The sequence below is a fragment of the Silene latifolia genome, chromosome 8 (genome assembly GCF_048544455.1).
Source record: "Silene latifolia isolate original U9 population chromosome 8, ASM4854445v1, whole genome shotgun sequence".
NCBI classification, from domain to species: Eukaryota; Viridiplantae; Streptophyta; class Magnoliopsida; order Caryophyllales; family Caryophyllaceae; genus Silene; species Silene latifolia.
In genome coordinates this window covers 9,689,482-9,712,066 of record NC_133533.1, presented here as the reverse complement: position 1 = coordinate 9,712,066, position 22,585 = coordinate 9,689,482, and the positions used below count along the sequence as shown (strand labels likewise).

At 34.6% G+C, this 22,585-nt stretch overlaps 2 protein-coding genes across 2 annotated transcripts in view; one reads left to right on the top strand and one right to left on the bottom strand.

Moving 5' to 3' along the window:
* LOC141594628 (putative cinnamyl alcohol dehydrogenase 1) overlaps window positions 1-15,289 on the bottom strand; it is a 36,305-nt gene extending 21,016 nt beyond the window's left edge. Inside the window, exons 1-6 of the mRNA XM_074414633.1 lie at window positions 15,257-15,289; window positions 14,801-14,973; window positions 14,491-14,721; window positions 14,037-14,322; window positions 13,785-13,935; window positions 13,245-13,407 (exon numbers count right to left, since the gene is read on the bottom strand). Of these exons, the coding sequence (XP_074270734.1) occupies window positions 13,245-13,407; window positions 13,785-13,935; window positions 14,037-14,322; window positions 14,491-14,721; window positions 14,801-14,973; window positions 15,257-15,289 (1,037 nt within the window). The remainder of the gene's footprint in view (window positions 1-13,244; window positions 13,408-13,784; window positions 13,936-14,036; window positions 14,323-14,490; window positions 14,722-14,800; window positions 14,974-15,256) is intronic.
* Window positions 15,290-15,342: 53 nt separating this feature from the next.
* On the top strand, window positions 15,343-17,160 carry LOC141594627 (putative serine/threonine-protein kinase PBL7). Its single transcript, XM_074414632.1, has 4 exons — window positions 15,343-15,488; window positions 15,566-15,692; window positions 15,798-15,857; window positions 16,975-17,160. Exons 1-4 carry the CDS (start codon window positions 15,343-15,345, stop codon window positions 17,158-17,160), a joined length of 519 nt encoding a protein of 172 aa, XP_074270733.1.
* Window positions 17,161-22,585: the final 5,425 nt, after the last annotated feature.

Sequence of the window (22,585 nt, the reverse complement as noted above, 5' to 3'; positions counted from 1 at the left end):
GAACGCAAGTTCACACCACATGCATAAATATATCATTGGAATTTGAAAACTCAAATACATTGAAAATGGCAAAATTAAAGGACTATGAGAGGGTTAAGTATATTTTTGAACTCAATTTAATTTTATTTATTTTAACAATTACTTGTAAAATAAAAATAAAATATCACAAATTTTTATTTAAGACAGTATTATCTGTCTTGAATTTAAAACGGGCTAAGTATCAATATCACTTGTGTATATAAGACAAATAAATTATTTTTCCCATGCATTCTTATATACAGAAGTGGTACGTACTTGTTCTGTACAAGAGAGACTTATTGACAAAACATAGTGATGTTAAAAAATCAGAAACTAGGTCTAAGTAGGGCTTGATAAAATAACGAAATCAGGAACTAAGTCTTATAAGTAGGTTAAGATGTATATATAAATATTTTAATGCATGAACTAGGTCTAACTAGGGCTGCAGGAACGACGGATAAACATGGTCTAAACGTGTAAAGGTGATTTCCCTGCATAATGTTATCACAAGAAATAATTTCCTACATATGGTTGTTTTAAAATTAATTCCCAGCAATCCAGCATATAGTTGACGTAGGATTGGATTATCCAAAGCAAAGGCATGTATTAACAAAAAAAATTGGATTTCCTTATATAATGTATTGTAAAAACATTATTGTAATACTACGGTTTTATGAGTCTTTGGGTACTCTATCAAGTGGGGCTTACTCTGTCGAGTAAGTAGTTTTTGACACAAAACAGTAGACTGCCTATAGGGTACTCGATCGAGTAAGTTGGGTACTCGATCGAGTAAGGGGCACTCGATTGAGTAAGTGCCTTACTCGATCGAGTAAGTGAGTTTACGGGCTGAGTTTTGACGGGTTTTGTTAATGATGCGGGATTAATATATAGTGATGACCGTCACTTTTCTTAATCTCTTTTAACAATTCTAAAACCTAATTGAGAAGAAGGGGAGTTACGTAGCTTGATTGTCATCGCATTGTTAACAAATCCCAATGCTAGGAGTGTCGTATTGCATTGTTCTTTACGCCGTTGTGATCCTTGTGTCGAGGGTAAGCTTTTTATATAAGTTTTATAATGTTTTGTTAAAATTGGTTAAACCCTAATTGGGTGATTTGGAGGTTTTGGGTGATTTATGTGAATATGGTTGTGATTGTATGTATGTTTGTTATAAGAGGAGGTTTCGTAGAGGAAAGATTATGATTAGTTGTTAAGACCGTCTGTGGTGTTTGCATTCCAGGTAGGGTTTCCCTACTCAGTATTAGTTACATGGCTTGTGGTGTTGATGTTGTTAATGTTGTTGTTGTTGTTGAGTAATTATCGTATTGGATTCTGATGTGATGATTGTTGGTAGAGTATTGAGATTATCATATAACTGTCTGTGATCTTCGGGGTGCGTCCCTGGCTGAGTGGAGTCACTTGCGGGAGTGGCTTCACGCCCTTGATTCGCTTTCTGTGGAACCCGCCACAGAAGGGATGTGCACATTAATGGACATGAGTTTATTGCTCGGATAAGATGAGCGGGGCTTAGGTGGGAACGGCTGCGGTCCCCCACTGGCGGTGAGGAGTACTTGTTGCAACAGGTACTCTGGCAGGACTACACATTTTAGTGTGTAGTCAGATATGTGGCGATAGGGTGGAGTTGTGGTGACTGAGATGTGTGGATTTGAGTTGTTTGTATTATTGTTATTGCAGCTGTTGATTTTGTGTAATTAGTACTGACCCCGTTTAAATGTTTTGAAAACTGTGGTGATCCATTCGGGGGTGGTGAACAGTTATTGAGCAGGTATGAGACGATGCGTATGGGATAGCTGGGATGAGTCACCATGTTGCAGTTTAGAAGTCTTCTGTTGTGTCTGACATTTTATAGTTTTGATAGTAGACAGTTTTGAGAATCTTGTATTTCTTTTTATCAGTTTTGGAGTTGGCATGTAATCATTTTAAACGTTATTTAATTTTAAGTATGTTTCCTTATTGTCTTTTGATTATCATTGACTCGGGAAACCGAGATGGTTGCACTTCCATGCCTTAAGTGATCCTAGTAAGGCACTTGGAGTACGGGGGTGTTACAATTTTTCCCTAAATATAATCTCTTAAATTATTTATTTGTTTTTAAATTTTAATAAGTAATATATTATTAGTATTAACATATAATAGTATTCCATGTTTAATAAATTTATAGTATATTTATGATAGAAAAATAAAATATTTTCTTTTAGAATTATATGAAGTTATGTTATTTAGGGTTATTTCATGTGGATAATTTGTTTTCATGAAATAACCCTATTATTTAATACACTTTTTTTCATAATTGTAGCTAATTTTTGTATCATAGATAATAAGATCAAACTTATGTGAATTCAACGATATATTTAAAATCATTAAAGGTTTGAGCGGTTTTCCTATAATCGTAAGCCACGACAACAACGTGATTTAGTAATCATTTTATAACATTTTTTTTTCTTTTAGTTGGTCTTGCTTTATACGGGCCATTTTGTCTGAAGCAATAAGACGAAATTTAGTAATCATTTTATAGCCAAACGTGATCACTATTAAAAAAGAAGTTATCGTAAACTGTAATACTGGCTGTATAATTGTGGTTACATTTAACCATAAAATGGTCACATACGCCCGTTTGAAACTTCAAACAAAAAATGGTCTTCTAAAACAAGAATTTGCGTTTTTTTTAATCAGTCTTTCTTAAGACGGATATATCCATTTTAAAAATAAACCGTGTTAAATAACACTCCACTCTCTTCACATACATGGGAGTTGGGACAAACCTTTTGCCTTATGTGTGATACTGAATATTTAACTTATCTTTTAAGGTTAAAACGGACATGTCCGTTTTAAATAAGAACTTTTCGACCTTTAATTAATAGCTACTCAATGAAAATGAGTTATTCAACCTCATCCATTTCCCTTTAGAATGACGGATGAGAAAACTCACGACGGCTAGGTTCACTGGATAAACCTACAAGTATACGTGATAGCTTGCAAACCAAATATACCAGATTAACCATCTGATAGACTCAGTCTAAAAAGATGGCAGCCTAAGCAGTGGCGTAATGGCGTAGCCATATACTCGTGGAATCTTAAAACCCCACAACTTTCAATTAATGTTTTTTATTATTAAAATTGTTCTTATTTGAAAATTTTATGTCCTTACAACCCTTTAATAAAAGAATGGACATCAACTACATTAAAATTAACACCACACATAAACATTTTTTGTTACACCACTGAACCTAAGACCATAAATATTCCACAGCTCCTGAGAGGCTTGACTCTTCGGCCTTAGGCCCTTTAAAAATAACTAAATATATAAGTCCTGATGTTTATCCTCATCATGTATATACGTCATCAAATGTGCAATGTGAGTATAAGTAGTGGTGCTCACTGGGCCGGGCCAGGGGCGGGCCGGACTAAGGGTTTGGAGCACTAGCACGACACGGTGAGGGACCAGGCTGGGCCGGGCCAGGCCAGTGCTGGGTTGGTTTTGTCCAGCCCGAGCACAACCCACATAGTAGCGGGCCGGGCCGAGCCAACTATATTTTTAGATTTTTTAGTGTTTGGACCGGGTTGGGCCAAGGAAAATGCGGCACTAGCCCGGCCCGAGGGAAGGAGCGGGCTGTGCTGGGCTGGAGAAAATCGGCCCACGAGACCGGACTGGGCCGGGCCAGGTCGGATTGGCCCGCCATGAGCACCCCTAAGTATAAGACTTGAATAAGCATAGGTTAAAATCAAAGCAATCTGAAAATCAATATACATATATATCAATCAATACTATATATTAATTCCAGAAACCAAGGGACTTCAATGTAATTAAAGAAATTTATACAAATTAATTATACTATATAGTTTTAAATCGATAGCACCGTGTGATGGACCTGAACAAGGGACTTCAATGTAAATATTATATAGTTTTGGTTAAAAGTATTAATTTAGATAAAACTAGAATATGGCGAGTTTCCTTAAAATAACAGGTCCCACTTACGGTGTTAATTAGTATAAAGATGTTAATTATTTAACATACACAAATATAATATAAGTATATGTTAGATTTTGGAAACTATTAATAGGTAAGTAAATCAATTCAGATTTCCAAAAAATATAATATTCCATAATTCATTAGATTTTTAATTTAATTAGTAAAAATAATTATTAATTGATTTTCCTTAAAATAAACATATAAACATGCCTTACTTATGGTATTAATTAGTATAAAGATGTTTTAACATAAACAAATATAATATAAGTATATTATATTTTGGAAACTATTAAAAAGTAGATAAATCAAGCTAGATTTCCAAAAAAATATAATATTCCATAATTATTTCGACTTAGTTAATTTAATGCATATATTTAATATATTTATTTCGAGTAGTTAGAGTAATAAAAGTAACCTTGGGTATAGTAATCACTCATTGGATACTTAGAGAGTAAAATAATTTTGTTAGTAGTGAAAAGAATTGTTGTAACATTGGATATAGTAATATGATAGTAATCACTCATTTGAATAGTCAAAATAACAATATTAACGGCGAGCGAGAGTAGTGAAAGTAACAGAAGTAACAACGGGAGTAGTGAAATTATCAATATTAATGTACAAGTAGTGAAAGTAACAATAATTACGGCGAGATTAGTGAAAGTAAAAGTAATAATAATAACAAATGTAATAAAATTAATAATTCTAAAAACAAAAGTAAGTATGTATGAAAAATTAGCTAAGCAATCGATTTAAGTAAAATATTAATGGCGGGAGTAGTGAATTTGTATAATTATTTATTTCATTGTAACTTTAAGATATACTCTGTTTCATAGAAAAATATATTAATAATAAATTTAGGAGTTATGCAATTTTAAAGTAGTTTTAGTTAACTGAAAATATATTTTAATACTAGATAGAGGTAGCCCGGGCGTAATAATTACTTTGATTCCTAAACTAATTTCTTTAATTACATTGAAGTCCCTTGGTTTCTGGATTTAATATATAGTATTGATTGATATATATATATATATATATATATATATATATATATATATATATATATATTGATTTTCCGGAAAATAGCTATCATGGTGGGTTATTGTGATGTGAATAAAGTGGTACGAGTAGTTGTCTAAAAAGAATAAGGTGGTAAGTCATATTAATAGTGTCTTATGTAACATGTCTAATATAATAGCTAGATGGATAAGTTTGAAAAAAAATATCGCTCAGAATATAAAAGGTAAACAAAACAAATAACTGAGATGAGAATAGTACTATTTGACTTATCTTACAAATAAGGTAAATAAATGATCAAGACCGAAGGTGTAGGAAATATATATTCTAACAAGTATCAAATACATCAGTAGTTGAATATAGTTTTTGGGGAAGGAAGAATAACAGTGGACGTAAAGAATATTTACATGATTACATCCAGTTTAGGTTTGAACAAGGCGTTAACGTTTACGATAAACTTTTTTACCTTATAGAATCACAAAGGTGTGTGTACAGACCCAAACAAAATATGACAATTATTATAGTAAGAGAAAAAGTATACAGTACTCCGTAATGTTAAACAAAGTTAACCGCAGCCGTTATCTTCAATGTGCACTAGGTAAATCACGTATACCAGTTAAGTCACCCGATGGTGACAGGTTCGAAATCTATTAGGACTGTACTCGGGTCAAGAATGTTCCATAAGATTTTGCTCTTGGGGAGGCTTGAACCTGGGTGGCTGGGTCTCCAGGAAATTTCACCCAAATTTTAACCACTAGACTCTACCCTTGCTGGCCGTAACAATGTTTAGTAGAATAAGATGTTATGGTAACAGGTTTACAAGAGAAGAGTTAATTTTACGGAAAAAAACTTGCGTACTCTGGACCTCCGGCCCTTCGTTACTGAATTTATTCTTTGATATTTCAACGTATAAGCATTAATTACTCATTTTGCACAATAAAAATGCATTAAGACGCATATTTCACTTAACATGGGTCGAATTGTGTCTTTACATGAGCGGGACTTGAGATTTGTAATAATTTTCTATAACATGATCTTCATCAGCTGTTTATAAAACATAATATTACAAGCGGTCCGTGCATCGCACGGGCATTAAATCTAGTATCTATCTATATTAATAAAGGAAGCTTTTTTCGAGCGAGGATAGAGAGTCCAACTTTTATTAACTGCCTAAAATTAATTAAAATTTTAATTAAGATATTTTTTTTAGAAACAGTCCTCCTACGTATTACCTACTACCACACAGTTGGTTATTAATGTGCATTTGAATTGTTCATAAAATAAAATTCTATGAGAATAAGAAAACTAAGCAAACACTATCACCTAAATGTGTGTATATAAACTAATTCAACCTTACCTCCGCTCCATAACTTCATCAATTATGCGTGTTAGTTGTTCCATTATTTTTTTTTTCTTATTGTTGTTTCTCTAATTCTACCACTTGATTTTGCTTTGAAGGTTTAAATACTCTATTCACTTTAAGGTACAGATCCTACACCTTATTACTGCAATACTGCGCATGTACATATAGTGTGGAAGAAATTTTAAGAATTTTGGAAGTGCTTTTCTTTGTTATTATTATTATTGGAATATAGTATGCTGTTTCTCATAGTTGCAATTTGCAATTACAGGGTGAAATATAACGGATTCATAGTGTATCTGACTTGCGTTGTTTCCCTTGATACCTCTTTCCTTTGTGTTAATTGATTCATAATGTTCAAATTAAATTTATAATGATATACACATACAATATACAATATACAATATACAATATAAATACTCTCTAATGTTTCATGAGTTTTTATCCGTTCGTCATTGTTTTTGTTAGTTTAAGTTGTACTAATATCTATATAAACATGCGAAGTTAGTAGAGGCCAGACCCCACTCAACAACACGAAAATCAACTTGAATACAAAGGGTAGAGAAATATATGGCTGTGACTATTTTTATTTCTATGGACTATAGTATATACGGAGTATCTAGGAAAAGGTAGCAAGTATTTTGAGTTGTGAATGTCATATAGGCAGTAGAATATGAAGTAGCAGTGAAGTGCTGAAAGCGATATCGCAGACAAAGTGTAGAAATTTATGTTCCCATGAGAGGCGTTTACAGTTTACTTGAAGAATAGTAAGTGGCAAGCTGCTACACCAAATTCTTCACTTAAATTAGCGGCAAATTGTTAGGCCAGACACAAGTGACAACAATAAATTTGTACAAACTTTGCTTTCGATAAATTTTGAGAACCTTGTATTCTCATATGTAAAATTTGCCCAATGTAATTTAATTCATTCACTGTACATCTATGACATCGTTTGGATTGATATATATGTACATGAATTTTTAAAGAGGGTGTTGCGTTGCAGTCAGAGGATTATACATCTGATCTACTACCTCCAATTCTATAGTTTATGAGCATTCTAATAAAGTATTTGAGTTTTATTTTAAAGTTTCTGAGTTTTACTACGAAGTTTCTGAGTTTATTCACTTAAACATTAAGCTATAAAAAATTACAATAAAACTCAAAAACATTACTATAAGTTTAGTTAAATTTGAGTTTTGACGGAAAAAATATTAAAACTTAACTTATAAACTTTAATATGCTCAAAAAAATATATATATGCTCAAAAAAAAATAAAGTTTGAGGTAATAAGCTCAGTATTTGAGTTTTATTTTAAAATTTTTGAGTTTTACTGTGAAGTTTCTGAGTTTATTCACTTAAACATTAAGTTATAAAAAATTACAATAAAACTCAAAAACATTACTATAAGTTTAGTTAAATTTGAGTTTTGACGGAAAAAATATTAATACTTAACTTATAAACTTTAATATGCTCAAAAAAATATATATATGCTCAAAAACAAATAAAGTTTGAGGTAATAAGCTCAAAAAAAATACATATATGCTCAAAAAACAAAAAAATTGGAGGTAGTACATCCGATGTATGTTCCTTTTTCTCTGTTGCGTTTACAAATCTAATACGAAGTATTTATTATTTATACCATATGTAAATGATGGTGTTCGTTTTATTATATTTGCATTCTCCATTCCTTATTGTGATTGTTATCTAACTTATTTTCATATTTAAAGTCTTACACAATTTCATACTTATTAAAACACAAGTTTTAATTTGATTTCAATGATGGAGTTTGTTTGTTTCAGTATTTGTCCAAAGAGGGCCAAAAAGGCAGTTGTGATATTGATGATAGTTGCATGAGTAGTTGAGTACACCTCTATTTAACGTAATTTATCAAGGAAACTTTTTAAAGTTTTATAAATACATACAAACTTCGTACATGTTTGAAATGGACATTAATTTCGTTTTAGAAAATGGAGAGAATCTTACCTCAAAAATAATAAGGAGCAAACTATTTACGAGTACAACAAATAAGCTAGAAAAAAAATCACAGCATATGAATAATTCAAATAATATCGGTACATTATCTTACTAAACTTTTTAAGTTAAAGATAAAACATAATAAAATAATAATTTTGCTATTAGTTTATTAGAACATTAATCTCATAACTAAGACAAAGTAGCATATAGGTACGATCAGGAAAACACTTTTTAGATATATTACATTATACATGACAGAGCATTACAAATAGGCCCGTGCATCGCACGGGCATTAAATCTAGTATATATATAAAAGAGGCTTTTTTTCAGGCATTTCTAGAGTCTCCAACTATATACTTTAAATATTAATATGTACGAAAAGATATAAATTTAGCCACACAGATAATGCAAAAGATATAATAATTATATTATAATTAATCACAACTGACAAAAGATTTATTTTCTTGAATTTGTTAAGAACTAAAACACTAATGACAAAGTAATACATATATATACTCCATATGACTTGATAACACATAACAAAAAGAGATCAATTTTTGTACCCTTATATTCTTTAGCTTTTCTACCTTCCGTTAATTTGCATTAAGATGAATGCTTTGTTTTTCATATTTCCAGTTGTACAATTTTTTGGATGATTCGTGTTATTCGTGTACCGAGTTTGTTCCGATACGTCTCGAAGAAAATAGGTTTGTATTCAAGCAGAAATTTACCACGAGCACCATTGACATTGTGAAATTGGATGGGAATGAGAACCGAACTTGACAGAAAAAGGGCAGAAGACTATATGAAAGAGTCTACTCTGATGATGATGGGTCAAAAGATGCGGAGAGTACACAGAGTTGATAAGCATCAGTATAAGCTAATCAATGTCAATTATCATAATGAAATTATAGGCACTTATCAAAATTATTGTAGATAACATCATTGTTAACCGTGGAGTATAAGATTTTAGCAATTGAATTGATAGAATTTGTTAATAGTAATTGAATCTCGGAAGTTAGCTTCTTTCTCGCTCAAAAAAAATTGGAGCTTTAGCTAATGAAGCATCTTCAGCTTATATTACTCCTTCCAAACTTGCATACACATCTTCAGATACATAGAATAGATGAGCTTAATTAATTGTTTAGTTCAGATTAAATTAGTTGTGCCATAGTTAATTAAAGAATTTACAGAACAACTTCGTCTCTTTTGTTCGTATATCGCACGCGACATGTTCTTGTGTGGCACACCAAGGCGCGGTTGGGAGGCTGTTTATGACGCACGGAAGGGTGGTAGAATGTTCGTCAATAGCACATGATTTGTTGGACGTGTTTCGTGAACCGCGCAAGAGGTTTCTGTACATCGCATGCACCAATTTCGAAAACATAGTCGTTTTGCGCATGATAATCATGAATTAGCATAGTTTGTTCATCTTTAGCATTAACAATTCCTGAATCGTTATTTGCATAAGTAATTTAGAGTGTACCCAGATTTCAGATTAGCATAGTTATTTAAGATTATTATTCAACTAATTATAGATTTTCAGCCTTAATTATTTCCTTGATTCTTTGATTAATTGTTGGAGATGTACCATTATTTTTCGGGATTAAGTTTTAAGATAGTTTGAAGGTAAGAGGTCACAATCATTTGTTTACTTTTGATTAAAATACCCTTCACAAAGAATAAAAAAGTGTTTTTCTTAGTTTTTTGTATATGTCCAAATTCTTTAGTTATTATAGTAGTTTATACTACTATGGTAAGTTATTTATATTAATCAACACGTTTTACAAAATCATATTAGAGTTTTATGAAAAGTGCAGAGTGATTTCCCTAACAAATATAGTATAAGAGATATACATAATTAACATAAATTGGCTTCATAAACTCCACGTCTATACAGATATTGAGATACAACTTCTCTACTGCAACCCTACCAAATGAATCGTTTATGCTGCTTTTTATATTATGTTTTTCTCTATGAATATATTTAGAGAAAAAGGTATTTTGCTTATACACAATGTAGTATACGAATGTACCAAAAATATTGTAGTATACGAAGTATTTAATCGAATGTAATAGTGTATTTGAACACTGGTTTTTTTAGTTCTTATAAGCATTAAGCCACCAGTAGGTCTCCTGAGAGTAGAGCTGGCAAGTCTGACCCGACCCGAACCCGAGCAAACCCGACCCGATCCGACCCGAAAATATTGCGACCCGAAACCGACCCGACCTGACCCGATGATGACCCGTAAACCGACATGACCCGATTATCAGTGACCCGAACCCGACCCAGACCCGACCCGATATTGACCCGACCCGATGTTGACCCGATTAAATTGATGAACCGATAGTTATTAAGCTTAATTTTGATCAAAATGAAAGTGATTTTGTGTTTAGATTGATATGTTTGACTTAGTAATAAAGTAATTAAACTAAATTATAGGTTAAAAACTATATTTAATGGTAAAAAATTGTAGTAATGCGATTAAGTTACCAGACCCGATAATGACCCGACCCAAACCCGACCCGACCCGATACATCATTTGACCCGAAATGACCCGACCCGATAACGACCCGAACCCGACCAGACTCGGCCCGATATGACCCGACCCGACGTGACCTGACCCAAACCCGACCCGACGTGACCCGACCTAAACCCGACCCGACTGACCCGATTGCCACCTCTACTTGAGAGACGGTCTTTCAATAAGTTTATTGAGAAAAATTAAATAGGTGCAAATGAAAAGGTGGTATTAAAGGTAATATAATAGGTATAAATCATGATTCACGATAAAATGGGTACCTTCACTATGTAAATAAGTACGAAATTATTATTGTCACAATCAACAACAAAAGGGTCACGTAATACAAAAAAACTTATTGAAAGACCGTCTCGATTTATACTGCACCAAAATTGAAGCGCAGCTGTATGTAGAAATCTGTCGATTCATAATCAGTGAGATGTTGGAAAATTTATAATTCTTTTAAAACTATATATTAATCAATGAGTACTAATTAACTCTTCGATAATTTGAATTTGTTGAATATGTATGATAAAATCCTAATTATAGGGCTTATATCTCACACTGTCACACAAATACCACCAACCTAGACTAAGAATTTAATTTACATCTATGCCATAAGTTAGAACCTTATGTAGGAATTCCTTGAATATTTTTATACGTTTCTCATAATCTCACCTAAAAATAAGACATTATTTAGTTGCCCGTGCAACGCACGAAGAGGCTTTTTCCAGGCAATGTAACCTAGGGGCTAAATTCCATTAATTATAGATTACGCAGGTTATAGATATTTCATATTTTACCACTTCAGTTAAAAATAAGACATTATTTAAAAACCCGTGCAACGCACGGGCACAAAATCTAGTTTTGTAATATGAAAAGGGTTGTGCTCATTCATTCATATACGAGTTTTACTCATTTATGAACGTAAATGACTATAATACCACTTTTATTTAAATGATTTCATTTTAATACCCTTTTCACACTCTCTTCTTTGTTTACCCTTTTATCACTCTAACTACAACCATCCAACCACCACCTAGCAGCCACCATCCACCACCCTCACCGCCGTCTCTCTTAAGCTACCGGTCGGTCTTGCGACCTACTCAGAGCGGCCATCAGTCGATCTCAGAGATCCGTCTCCCAACGATGATCTTGACCTATTTCTCGTCACTTGTTTATTCAACTCGGTTCGATTCAATTCCAGTTGTTATATTTCTTTGATATATGAATTATTTGCTTATTTTGACCAATTGAAGATTACTGAATTAAGTATTTTATCTCGTTCCTTAATTGAAAGGGTATTCAAACTACCCGTTTTAAAATTAGCATCAATACATCAAAGAAGCATAAAAAAAACAAGTAACCCAGATCACAAAACCTCGTAATTTAGAAACTACAAAAAGAAATAAAGAAGAGAAATTTGGTGTGGATAAGGAAATGAAGTGAGTGCCACTACACGATGGGTTTGGAAGGCTAATATTCCACGAAAATTAGCCCACTTTATTTGGAGAGCTGGTTCAGAAACTATAGCAGTCAGAAGCAATTTGGTTAGGCGACATGTTACGGAGGTGGGAGACTGCCAGGCGTGTAATATTGTTGAAGGCAGGGTGGAGGTAGTCATTAGACGGTTTCAGAAATTTGTGTCGGGATTCTGATGAATGTTGACTGACAATTAGTTCAATATAAGAAAAAGTCATTTTCGGAGTTATTTTGCAGTATTCATCTACTACAATGGCCGATCAATATTGAGTATTTGCCGGGATTCATCACCACAACGCCGGCAACGGCTGCCTTCCCCCGCCCCAACGCCGGCGACGGTTTAAACAAACCCTAATTTAATTAGTCGAAATCAATTCCGTAATTTGTTATAAAATAAATAATAAAATTACGAATTAAAATTATTACTTGATCGATATGAGAATTAACATCCATAATTGTAATTTAAAGGATTTGATAAATTTGATTAATTTCGTGAGGGAGAGAATTAGAGAGAGTTTTTTTTTTTCTTTGTTTTTCTAGGCAAGGGTATGCAATGGAGAACTAATGAAAAAAAAAATACATAAATAAGTAAATCTCGTACATAAATGAGCAACTACGATAAGAAAAATACTAAACAATAATAATGATCCAACCCTCTAATAATACACGAAAATCGCCTAAAATTAATAAAATATTTCTCACAAAGATTACAAGCCTTTGTTACTTAGAATGTATGGGTGCTTATTAAGCTTAATACAAACAACATACAAATACAAATACAAATACGGTATGTAAATTCTACTTATGGTGTTTTGTAACGTATCATGTTTTATTTTTGTTGTAAGGATATCAATTGAGAGAATTTTCGATGTCAATGACGAACCGGTACTTGACGTCTTTCTTTATTAGCCTTTCAATTGCTTCATTAGCATATTGTATAGGAATGATTTCGACTTTAGGATATAGTTTATTGGTTGCGCAAAACTCCAGCATTTCTCGAATAATTGTGGAACCACCACCTTTGCTGCCGGAGATTGTATTCAAGCCTATAAGAGATCATAATGTCAGTCCGAAATTCAGATACTATAAAAAGAGTGAAGGACACGATAATCTATGTTACTTAGACACTTCATTTCCGTTTTGAACATCCACTTGATCAATTGAAGTGAACAATTTGGGCACTCGGTCATGACTACAAACACTTGACATTTCATTTAACCGAGTCTGACACCTGAAGATGTGACTACATTTGATACGTGTTCACGCGTTCAAGAAACATAGACACCAAGTGTTCTATCACACAAGTTGTAGTTGGTAAAGTCATGAGAGGTGCTGCTCATGACTAGGGTTTAAATTCCGTCAGTATACAAAATCGCCTTTGTGGTTTCACCAAAAAATTAAGTATTAAGAGTATAAGACTTACCAAATAAAAGGCTGACAGTACGGAATTTCACTTGAGAAGGGAAGCCTACAAGAACGTAAGCCCCAAACGTCTTCAAAAGCGACATGTATGGATCAAACGCGTGATCTCCTGAGGCCGTGTCTATTATGAAATCCAAGGACTTGGCTATAGCCTATAGTAAGCAATCAACTATTAGTGAAACCAATCGAATTTTATTGCAATGTTATTTCGACACTTTACTTTGCCAGTATGCATTACTTGTGTATGGTTTACCTTCATTTGTTGTTCATCAGATGAAAGAACAAAATTGTCAGCACCGAGTAAATTCAGGGCTTCGTCTTTCTTTGATATGCTTGTGCTTAAAACCGTGACTTTAAGCCCAAACGCTTTACCGAATAATACAGCCATATGTCCAAGGCCGCCAAGGCCAATCACCCCAAGACTTTTACCAGGCTGGTTCATGTTATGGCGCACCATCGGAGAATAAACAGTAATTCCAGCACATAATAAGGGTGCTGCTAAATGTTTTGGAAGTGTTTTCGGGATCTTGAAACAGTACCTGCGCATTCAGTTCCCAACTCCAACATAATTCAAATCAATATCATTTTTATTTCCGCGTTCTCTTCCATTTCCTTTCCTTTTATTTCCGTCCAACCCAACTTACAAACCAAACAACGGAAATTGCAGTAATTTAATCTAAATGACTATGAGATACAAAAATACTGACCTTTGATGAATAACGATGGAAGACGAGTAACCTCCTTTCGTGATTGTACCATCTTTGTCAACTGCATTATAAGTATGAACTGACCCATTCACGCAACAGATCTCGTTCCCCTCATTGCAGTACTCACAATCACGGCATGAATTCACACAAGTTCCCACAGCGACATCATCCCCGACTTTCAAGTGCTCCACATTTGCCCCCACCTCTTGTACTCTTCCTACAATCTCATGACTTCACACCAACCAAGATTTATAAGTATTTATGACAGATGCAAAGACTAACAGCAAGACTTCTTAAACGGCATACATACCCGGGAACAACAGGGTACTTGCAGTCTCCAAGTACATTCCTCGTCCAGACTACATCAGCGTAACATACTCCACAGTGCGTAATTTTAATCGAAACATCATCATTTGCAACAGCCCTGAATTCAGCTACCAAATAAGTTTGATGCAACCCCGAACAGTGAATTATAAAGTTATGCTAACGAAAACAAGGATTAGTTGTGAGTATAATTTTATCTTTGAAGTGCAGGTGTTCATCATTAGACGACTCAATGAGGTATCATTACTAACTCCCGAAGAATTTGAGGATGAAGTTTCGCTCCTTAGTCAAGCAAACCATCAAAATCTTACAAAGTTGATTGGATATTCGATTAAATTTTACAAAAGATTTTTGGTTTATGACTATGTGTCTGGAGGCACATTAGAAAGTCATTTGTATGGTGAGTAATTATTTTTATGTTTATTTATATTCATATGTATACCAGTGTTTTAGTCCAATAGTAATTTTGTACCATGTATTTTGGATAAATTTGCAGGGAATTCCAAATTCCTTGATTGGGAAACAAGAATGAAAATTGTCGTTGGTGTAGCTAAAGCTTTAAGATATTTGCATAACGAGATGGAGACACCAATCCTCCACTGTTACATCCATCCATCTAATATTTGGCTTAATGAAAACTGCAATCCTAAGCTATCGGCATATGGGGTAGTTAGGTTGTATTATCATGCTAAAAAAACATGGTTTCTTCGTTTATGATAGGTTCATATTACTATACGATACATGATTATAGGTTGACTAGGAAGGTAACCATTGAGGCGGATATCTATGGTTTTGGTATATTTTTGTTAGAGATAATCACCGGAAGAAAAGGGTGCATCATTAGAGAAGATGGTGTGGCAGAATACTTGATTGATTGGGTAAAGAACTTCTGGCTCTTGTTTTCCAATTGGTACTTTTGTTTCTTACATGTTACATTGTTTTTGCCCACATTGTTAACACTTCCACACTTTTTTTTTTTCTAGGATCTGTTTATTATCATTGTGTGTGTAATATGGAGTATTATTTCTGTTATGAGTATGGCTGTATGAGACTATGGAGTAAGTCGTGTAAAGTTGTGCCTATATTGTAGGACAGAGTACGGATCGGGTATTTGATCCAAAGTGCTAGTTCGGATCAGATATCCATATTAGAAATCCTGAAGTTAGATATCCAATATCCAAACCAAATGTCTCGGGTATCCAATGTTCGGGTATCCAAAATAATCGGATCGGATGCGGATATCCATCGGGATATCCATACTTTTGAACTTACTTTAAAATTAAGTTTGAAACACGATTATATTCATAGTTTTACATGATGATTTTCTTTCGTATTCTTATTTCAATGTTCTCGCTATAAAATTGAAGTATCACCTAGATATTTCTCTAATATTTTAAACATTAATTAAGTTGTTGTATCAAATAAAATTTTATTTTCTCGAAATTATAGTAGAAACTATAGTTTCGGATAAGATCGGATATCCAAATGTTTTAATTCTAATATCCATATCCAAACCAAAACCAAAGATTTCGGATCAGATATCCAAACCAAACTTAACTTTCGGATCGGATATCCAAAAATTCGGATTGGATTCGGATCGGATATCGGATCAGTTTGAATAATCGGATTTTTTGCTCAGTCCCACTATATTGTTGGTGTATGGGGGAGTATAGGAAGCGGAGTGGAGTTAGTTTTTAGTTTAGTTTGATTAGTTGAAGTTTGATTAGTTGAAGGTTAGTTTGAAGGAATTAGTTGTTATTATTTGTTTGTGAAATTTTTGGGATACACTTCGGTTACATGGGAATGGGAGGAGAGGTCCTCTATTTATAATGTTCCTCCTCCTCCTACAACCTAGAAATATTCTAGAATAGGACATCCTAGAGTGACTTAGACACGGAACTCTCTAGAGTTCCTTACCACTTATACACATGTCTAGAAGGTTCTAGGTTGTTCTACATAAACCTAGAACACACATGACTCTTCTAGATCCTTCTAAACTCTTCTAGTTGTTTATACATTATTCTAGCACATTCCGGAAACTTCTACAATACACTAAAATCTCATACTTCAACATATATTACAAGTTACAATTGTGAAACTCGAACGTCACATTTATTTTTCACTAAACTAGTTACTCCCTCTTCTAAATATTGTACACAGGTACAACCATATCTCAAGGACAAACAGAAGTTAGATGAGATGGTTGATTCAAGGCTTGGAGGAAACTTTAAAGAGGAAGAATTGTACGAAGTGTGTAACATTGCTGAGATGTGCCTTAAGAAGCAGCCCTCTAACAGACCTCCCATGGCGGATTTGGTCACAAGAATGAGTCACCTTGCTGGATGAGAATATGATCTTGATGGAAGACAATGGAAGATGCTAAATTGATGATATGTTTAACCCAAATATTGAAGGATTTCAAATAGTTTATCTTAGCTATTGATGATTTCGTGTGAACTTCTAGCAAGTAGTTTATCTTGGTTATTGATAATTTCGTGTAAACTTGTAATCACTACTACAGATACAGGCTATAACAACGGGTAAAAACTGTTGTAAAAACAAAAAGCGGACGTTGTTAAAACGGCCGTTGTAAAAGGTATTTACAACGGTTAGGTTATTTACTGAAACTGTTGTCGAAAGTATTCACCACGGTTAAAAGCCGTTGTTGTTGTTGCGTGTAAGCCGTTGTGGAAAGTGTTTCAAAAATTTGGTGGGAATAATATAACAACGGTTGTTGTAACGCCCCGTAAATTTCGGACCGTTAATATATTTCAGAAATAATTTATTAATCAAAATAAAGGTGATAATTAAGTATATAAAGTAAAAATAATTTAAAGAAATATAATTTTATTATATTTTGAAGAAAAGTATTTATTTTGATAGTTTTGAAATGTTTAAAAATAGTTTAAACCGTGTAAAATCTTTTATTTCGAAATAAGGGCGTATCGGGGGGAAAAAGACAATTCGTTTGAACGTTGGGTAAACGAAATTGGAAATGGGTCGTATGAATACTCAATTTTATTGTAATCTCGGGTTTAAAGACTTTGGACTTGACGGAATTTGCGTTTGACTTACGGATTTAATTATTATCAAGACAAGTCAAACCCGACTCTTAAATCCCGACTAAAAATCCCGACTCCCTCCTTTCCCTTTCTCCCTTTCCCGCGTGACAGCCCTCCTTCCCCCTTCCTTTTCTTTTTTTTTCTGATTTTATCATTCCTTCATCCTCCTAAACTCTTCCTTTAATTAAAAACACCATTTCTCATAAATTCCAAGCTAGAAATCGTCATAAATCCTTCGTTTCTTGTCCGTTTTTCGCGAAATTTACCTTTCCGGAATCCCCTCGCCACGATCTACGACTTAGTATGTTCTAATTTCAATTTTCATTAAGTTATTTTAAGACTATATTTCGGTATTTTCGGTTTTGATGCTTATTATTGTGTTTTAATTGTTTATTTAGGTGAAGGATTGGAAGACGAGTTCGGGGACTCGTATATTGTAGAGGATAGCGGTTAGTTGTGGTTAGGGTTTCGGTTTTGAGGACTAATTGCTCATTTTTCTAGCTTAAGGTAACATATTTCGAGTTACTCGACGAAAGATCGTCACATGTTTTTGATTTTTGTATGTTTGGTGAATTTTTGTTGGGTAGTAATTTTTCACATGTTAAACTTAGTTGCATGCAAGCTTAATTTGTGCCTTTTGGTAGTTTAAATTATCAAAGTTGAATTGGGGACGATTAATTAATTTTCGAGACGGTCTTATAATGTATAAAAATGAAAAAAAAGAAGAAGAAATGGTGCGGCGGCGGGTCTCGGCAAGCAGCCGGCAGCCCACGGCAGCCCGGCCGGTCTTGGGGTTGGCCCGGGTCGGTCCGTTGCTTGTTTCGCGGTTTTCCATGCTTTGTCCGTCATTTTAAGTTCATCATGGATATAATTAGAATGAGTATACATGGTTAAATTTGTTAAGAGAATCATAAAAGTAGCTAAAAGTTATGCTAATGGTAGAAAAATTATGTTATATTGACAATTATCACATGTTAGGATAATTTACAAAATGAAATGGTAATTAATAGGCTCAAAATGAATTTTATAGCTATAATTGAAATGTTTTGTTGATTGTCTTGAAAACTCGAGCCTTAGTCCCTTTGACCGATGCGATGTCGATTAATTGAGTGATTGGTCGCCGTGATTTGACCCGCACTGTCGCAGGGGCTGGGGTTGCGGGTAAAAATTCGGTTGAATGAATTAGATAATCGGCCTTTTTCTTGTTTTAGGCCATTTATTATATCTCTATTTCACATGTGTAATTAGTTGAATTTAAATAGTTTCTTATTTAGTTAGTTGAATTTAAATAGCTTCTTATTTTGTAGTAATGGCCCTAGTTTCCCCTAAAGCCTTTTATATTGTTATAATTGCTAGGATTGGAAATTAGTATTGAATTCTTATTGAGGAACTGTTGGGATTGTATCTTTGTAAATAGACATTTATATAGCTTTCACATGATAGAATGTTAGAATTTATGTTGGTAAGTAGGACTTTTTGCCCTCTTAAGGTTAAGTGGGTGTCTTACTTGACTTATGTGGTGAGTTTTGGGTGGTGTGGGCTAAAATATTCAAGTGGGACTAGCCGTGACTAGGTCCTAGGTGAGTATTTCGGCCTTCATCATAGATAGGTCTTTATAGTCTCTGACGAGTATATGTTCACTGCTTGATAGCCTTTGTGTTCCTGACTAGTGGATGTTTATCCAAGTTGGGGCATGACCTCAGGTACTAATTTTGATAGTATGGGGTCAGCTTAAGTACTAGCCGACCCTTCGGTGGTGTCCTTAGGGTACTCACTTCACTTTGTTTTAAAAAAGTTGTGAGTCTTGGGTGCGGTGGTGTGTATCCGCATGTCTAGGTCTCAAGTGAGATTTTAGGCTAGGGTTGTGTTGTCTCTTGGCCATGTTTTCTTAATAGTAACCGCTGAGCCAAGATACCGGTTCGATTACCTTCCCTACCTCGTGGTATAGACTTGAGTTACAAAGTGACTATTGACGGGACTAAGAACTTATGCCTGTCTTTGATATATTGCCCTTTCTTGTTTGATGATTCTATGAATCATAGAGGGTGAGATGCAAGCCGGCTATGGTTGATAGAGTTTGGATTACAATTTGTTATATGATTCACATGATAGTTAGTTTGGTCAGTTTAGGGGTCATTTGTTAGAATACATGAAAAGTAAATGGTTTATCAAATTGTTTACATGTTACATTAATTTTGACGATTCGTGGCTGGGAGGACTCGAAGTTACTCCCCACTGAATTGTGGCTTTCGTGTTTGTATAAAATGCGATTGACAGGTTGTTGATGCTTTGTTGGGGGTCACAGACGGCTAGTGAGCAAGGAACCTTGGACCTAGTTTTGGCTATTTTATTAGTAAACCTTTTACACTTTTGGTTTGTATATATTTTGAAGGGACATATGTCTCCCTTTCTATTTTTGGTTTGTATCACTATATTTCCGCGTCTTAAGTTATGTATGTAAATTAGTTTATCAGTTGTTGCAGGGTTTTTGACACTCTTCTTGAGTTGGAATTGGATGTGAATGGTTTAGTTAGAAAATTTTTGAAATTGCAGGTTTTTGGACTAGTTGAACCATTTACAAACATATCCTACCAGTTTTTCTGTAGAATTTACGTATTTTATCAAGGTTAGATTTAAGGGTGTCACAGTTGGTATCAGAGCCTATTGCTCCCGATGCACGTTTGTGCACCCCACTTAGAAATCACTTGACCTCTAAATAATAAACTTGAGAGAAGGGTAGGATGGGTAGAATTAGGATTTTATGTGGTAGTCTGTTTGTGATTGCTAATTGATAGGTACTAATTAATTTTCTTCTTTTTAAGATGGCTCCGCCAAGAAGAGATATTGATGATGCTATCTTACTAGTTCTTACCCAAATTCTCCAAAATCAACAAAACCAACAAAATCAACAAGCTCCTCTTCCTCCGCCAGCTGAGGGTACTCCTGGCACCTATACCTGGTGGCTAATCACCGACCCGAATCAACACTCCCACTTATGGTGGAGAGATTGATCCACCGCTCTTACGGGGGTGGTTTCGGGAGTTGGAGAAAAGCTTCACGTTGTATGATGTCAAGGAGGAACATAAGGTGAAGCTAGCCTCTCATTTCCTAGTACGAGAAGCGGACCGGTGGTGGTCCATGATCGGGCCTACCGTTTCAAATTGAACCAGGATTTGATTGGGTACATTTCAAGGAGTTAGTGGAGGCCCGTTTCTATCCTCAAGAGTCAAACAAAGAAAAGTTGAAGGGATTTATGGAGTTGAAGCAAGGAAGCCTTCCAGTTCAGACCTTCACTGATAAATTCAATGAGTTGGCTCATTATGCCACTAGATTAGTGAAGGATGACAATGAAAAAGCCTTCTTCTATCTTGAAAAGCTCTCCCCTAAGATCAAAATCATGGTCCGTCGGGATTCCACTAGCTTTGTTTCAATTTATAATGATGCTTTGTGGGCCGAGAATTCATTGAAAGAAATTGAAAATGAAGCTCGTGCAACTAGTTCTAGTCTTGGCAAGAGGCCTTTGTATCCTTCTTCTAGGCCCTTTACTCCTTCACCTAGGTTCATCTCTTCTCCCTCTGACTCAAACAAGAGAAGGTTTGTTTCTAATGTTCAAGCTAACCGGGGTGGTCAATCTTCAGCTGTTAGTGATAATAAAGGTATTAGAGACCGATTGTGCTATAACTGCAAGAAACCAGCACACCCTGGTAAATGCTTCATTGACCATATCATATGCTTTACTTGTAACAAACCGGGTCACAAGGCTAATGTTTGCCCGGAGAGGAAGGTGATGGCTCCTACCACTCCTGTCGTGCCAGTGAGGCCTGTGAGGCCGAAGGGTCGTATCTTTGTTATGAGCCGAGCTGAAGCTGAGGCACATCCTGATATCATTACCGGTACATTTTCTATTTTTGATGCTCCTTGTTTGGTACTATTTGATACGGGTGCCTCTTTATCTTTTATTTCAATAAAACTTTCCAATAAATTATCACTTGAATCATCACAAGAAGAAAGCACATCTATATCCTTACCCTCTGGTGATATCTTTTCCTGCTCAAAAATCTATCCGGAAGTTCCTATTTCTATTATGGGATCAATATTTCCAGCAAATCTTTTCCAATTTCCGCTTGAAGAATTTGATGTCATTTTGGGCATGGATTGGTTACATACTTATCATGCTCGATTTGAATGTAGAGACCAGAAAATAATTCTTACAAGCCCTTCAGGTCACCGTGTGTCTTATCAAATGGTAAAAAGACAAACCGTACTAAACTAATTTCTGCTATGAAGTTTGTCAATGCAATGAAAAAGGGTCATCAAGCCTTTTTGTGTATGATGACTTCTTCTGATTCTTCTTCTCTGCCTCCTAAAGAGAACATTCCAGTAGTATGTGAATTTCCCGATGTTTTTCCCGATGAGCTACCGGAATTCCTCCCGAAAGGGAAGTTGAATTTGCTATTGATCTTATTCCCGGTACCGCCCTATTGCTAAAGCTCCTTATAGGTGGCACCGTCTGAAATGAAAGAGTCAAGACTCAATTTGGATGACTTAATTGCCAAAGGTTTTATTCAACCTAGCTTTTCACCTTGGGGTGCTCCTGTTCTCTTTGTAAGAAAGAAGGATGGATCTATGCGATTATGCATAGATTATCGTGAGCTTAACCGAGTTACTATCAAGAATAAATATCCTCTTCCTAGAATTGATGATCTTTT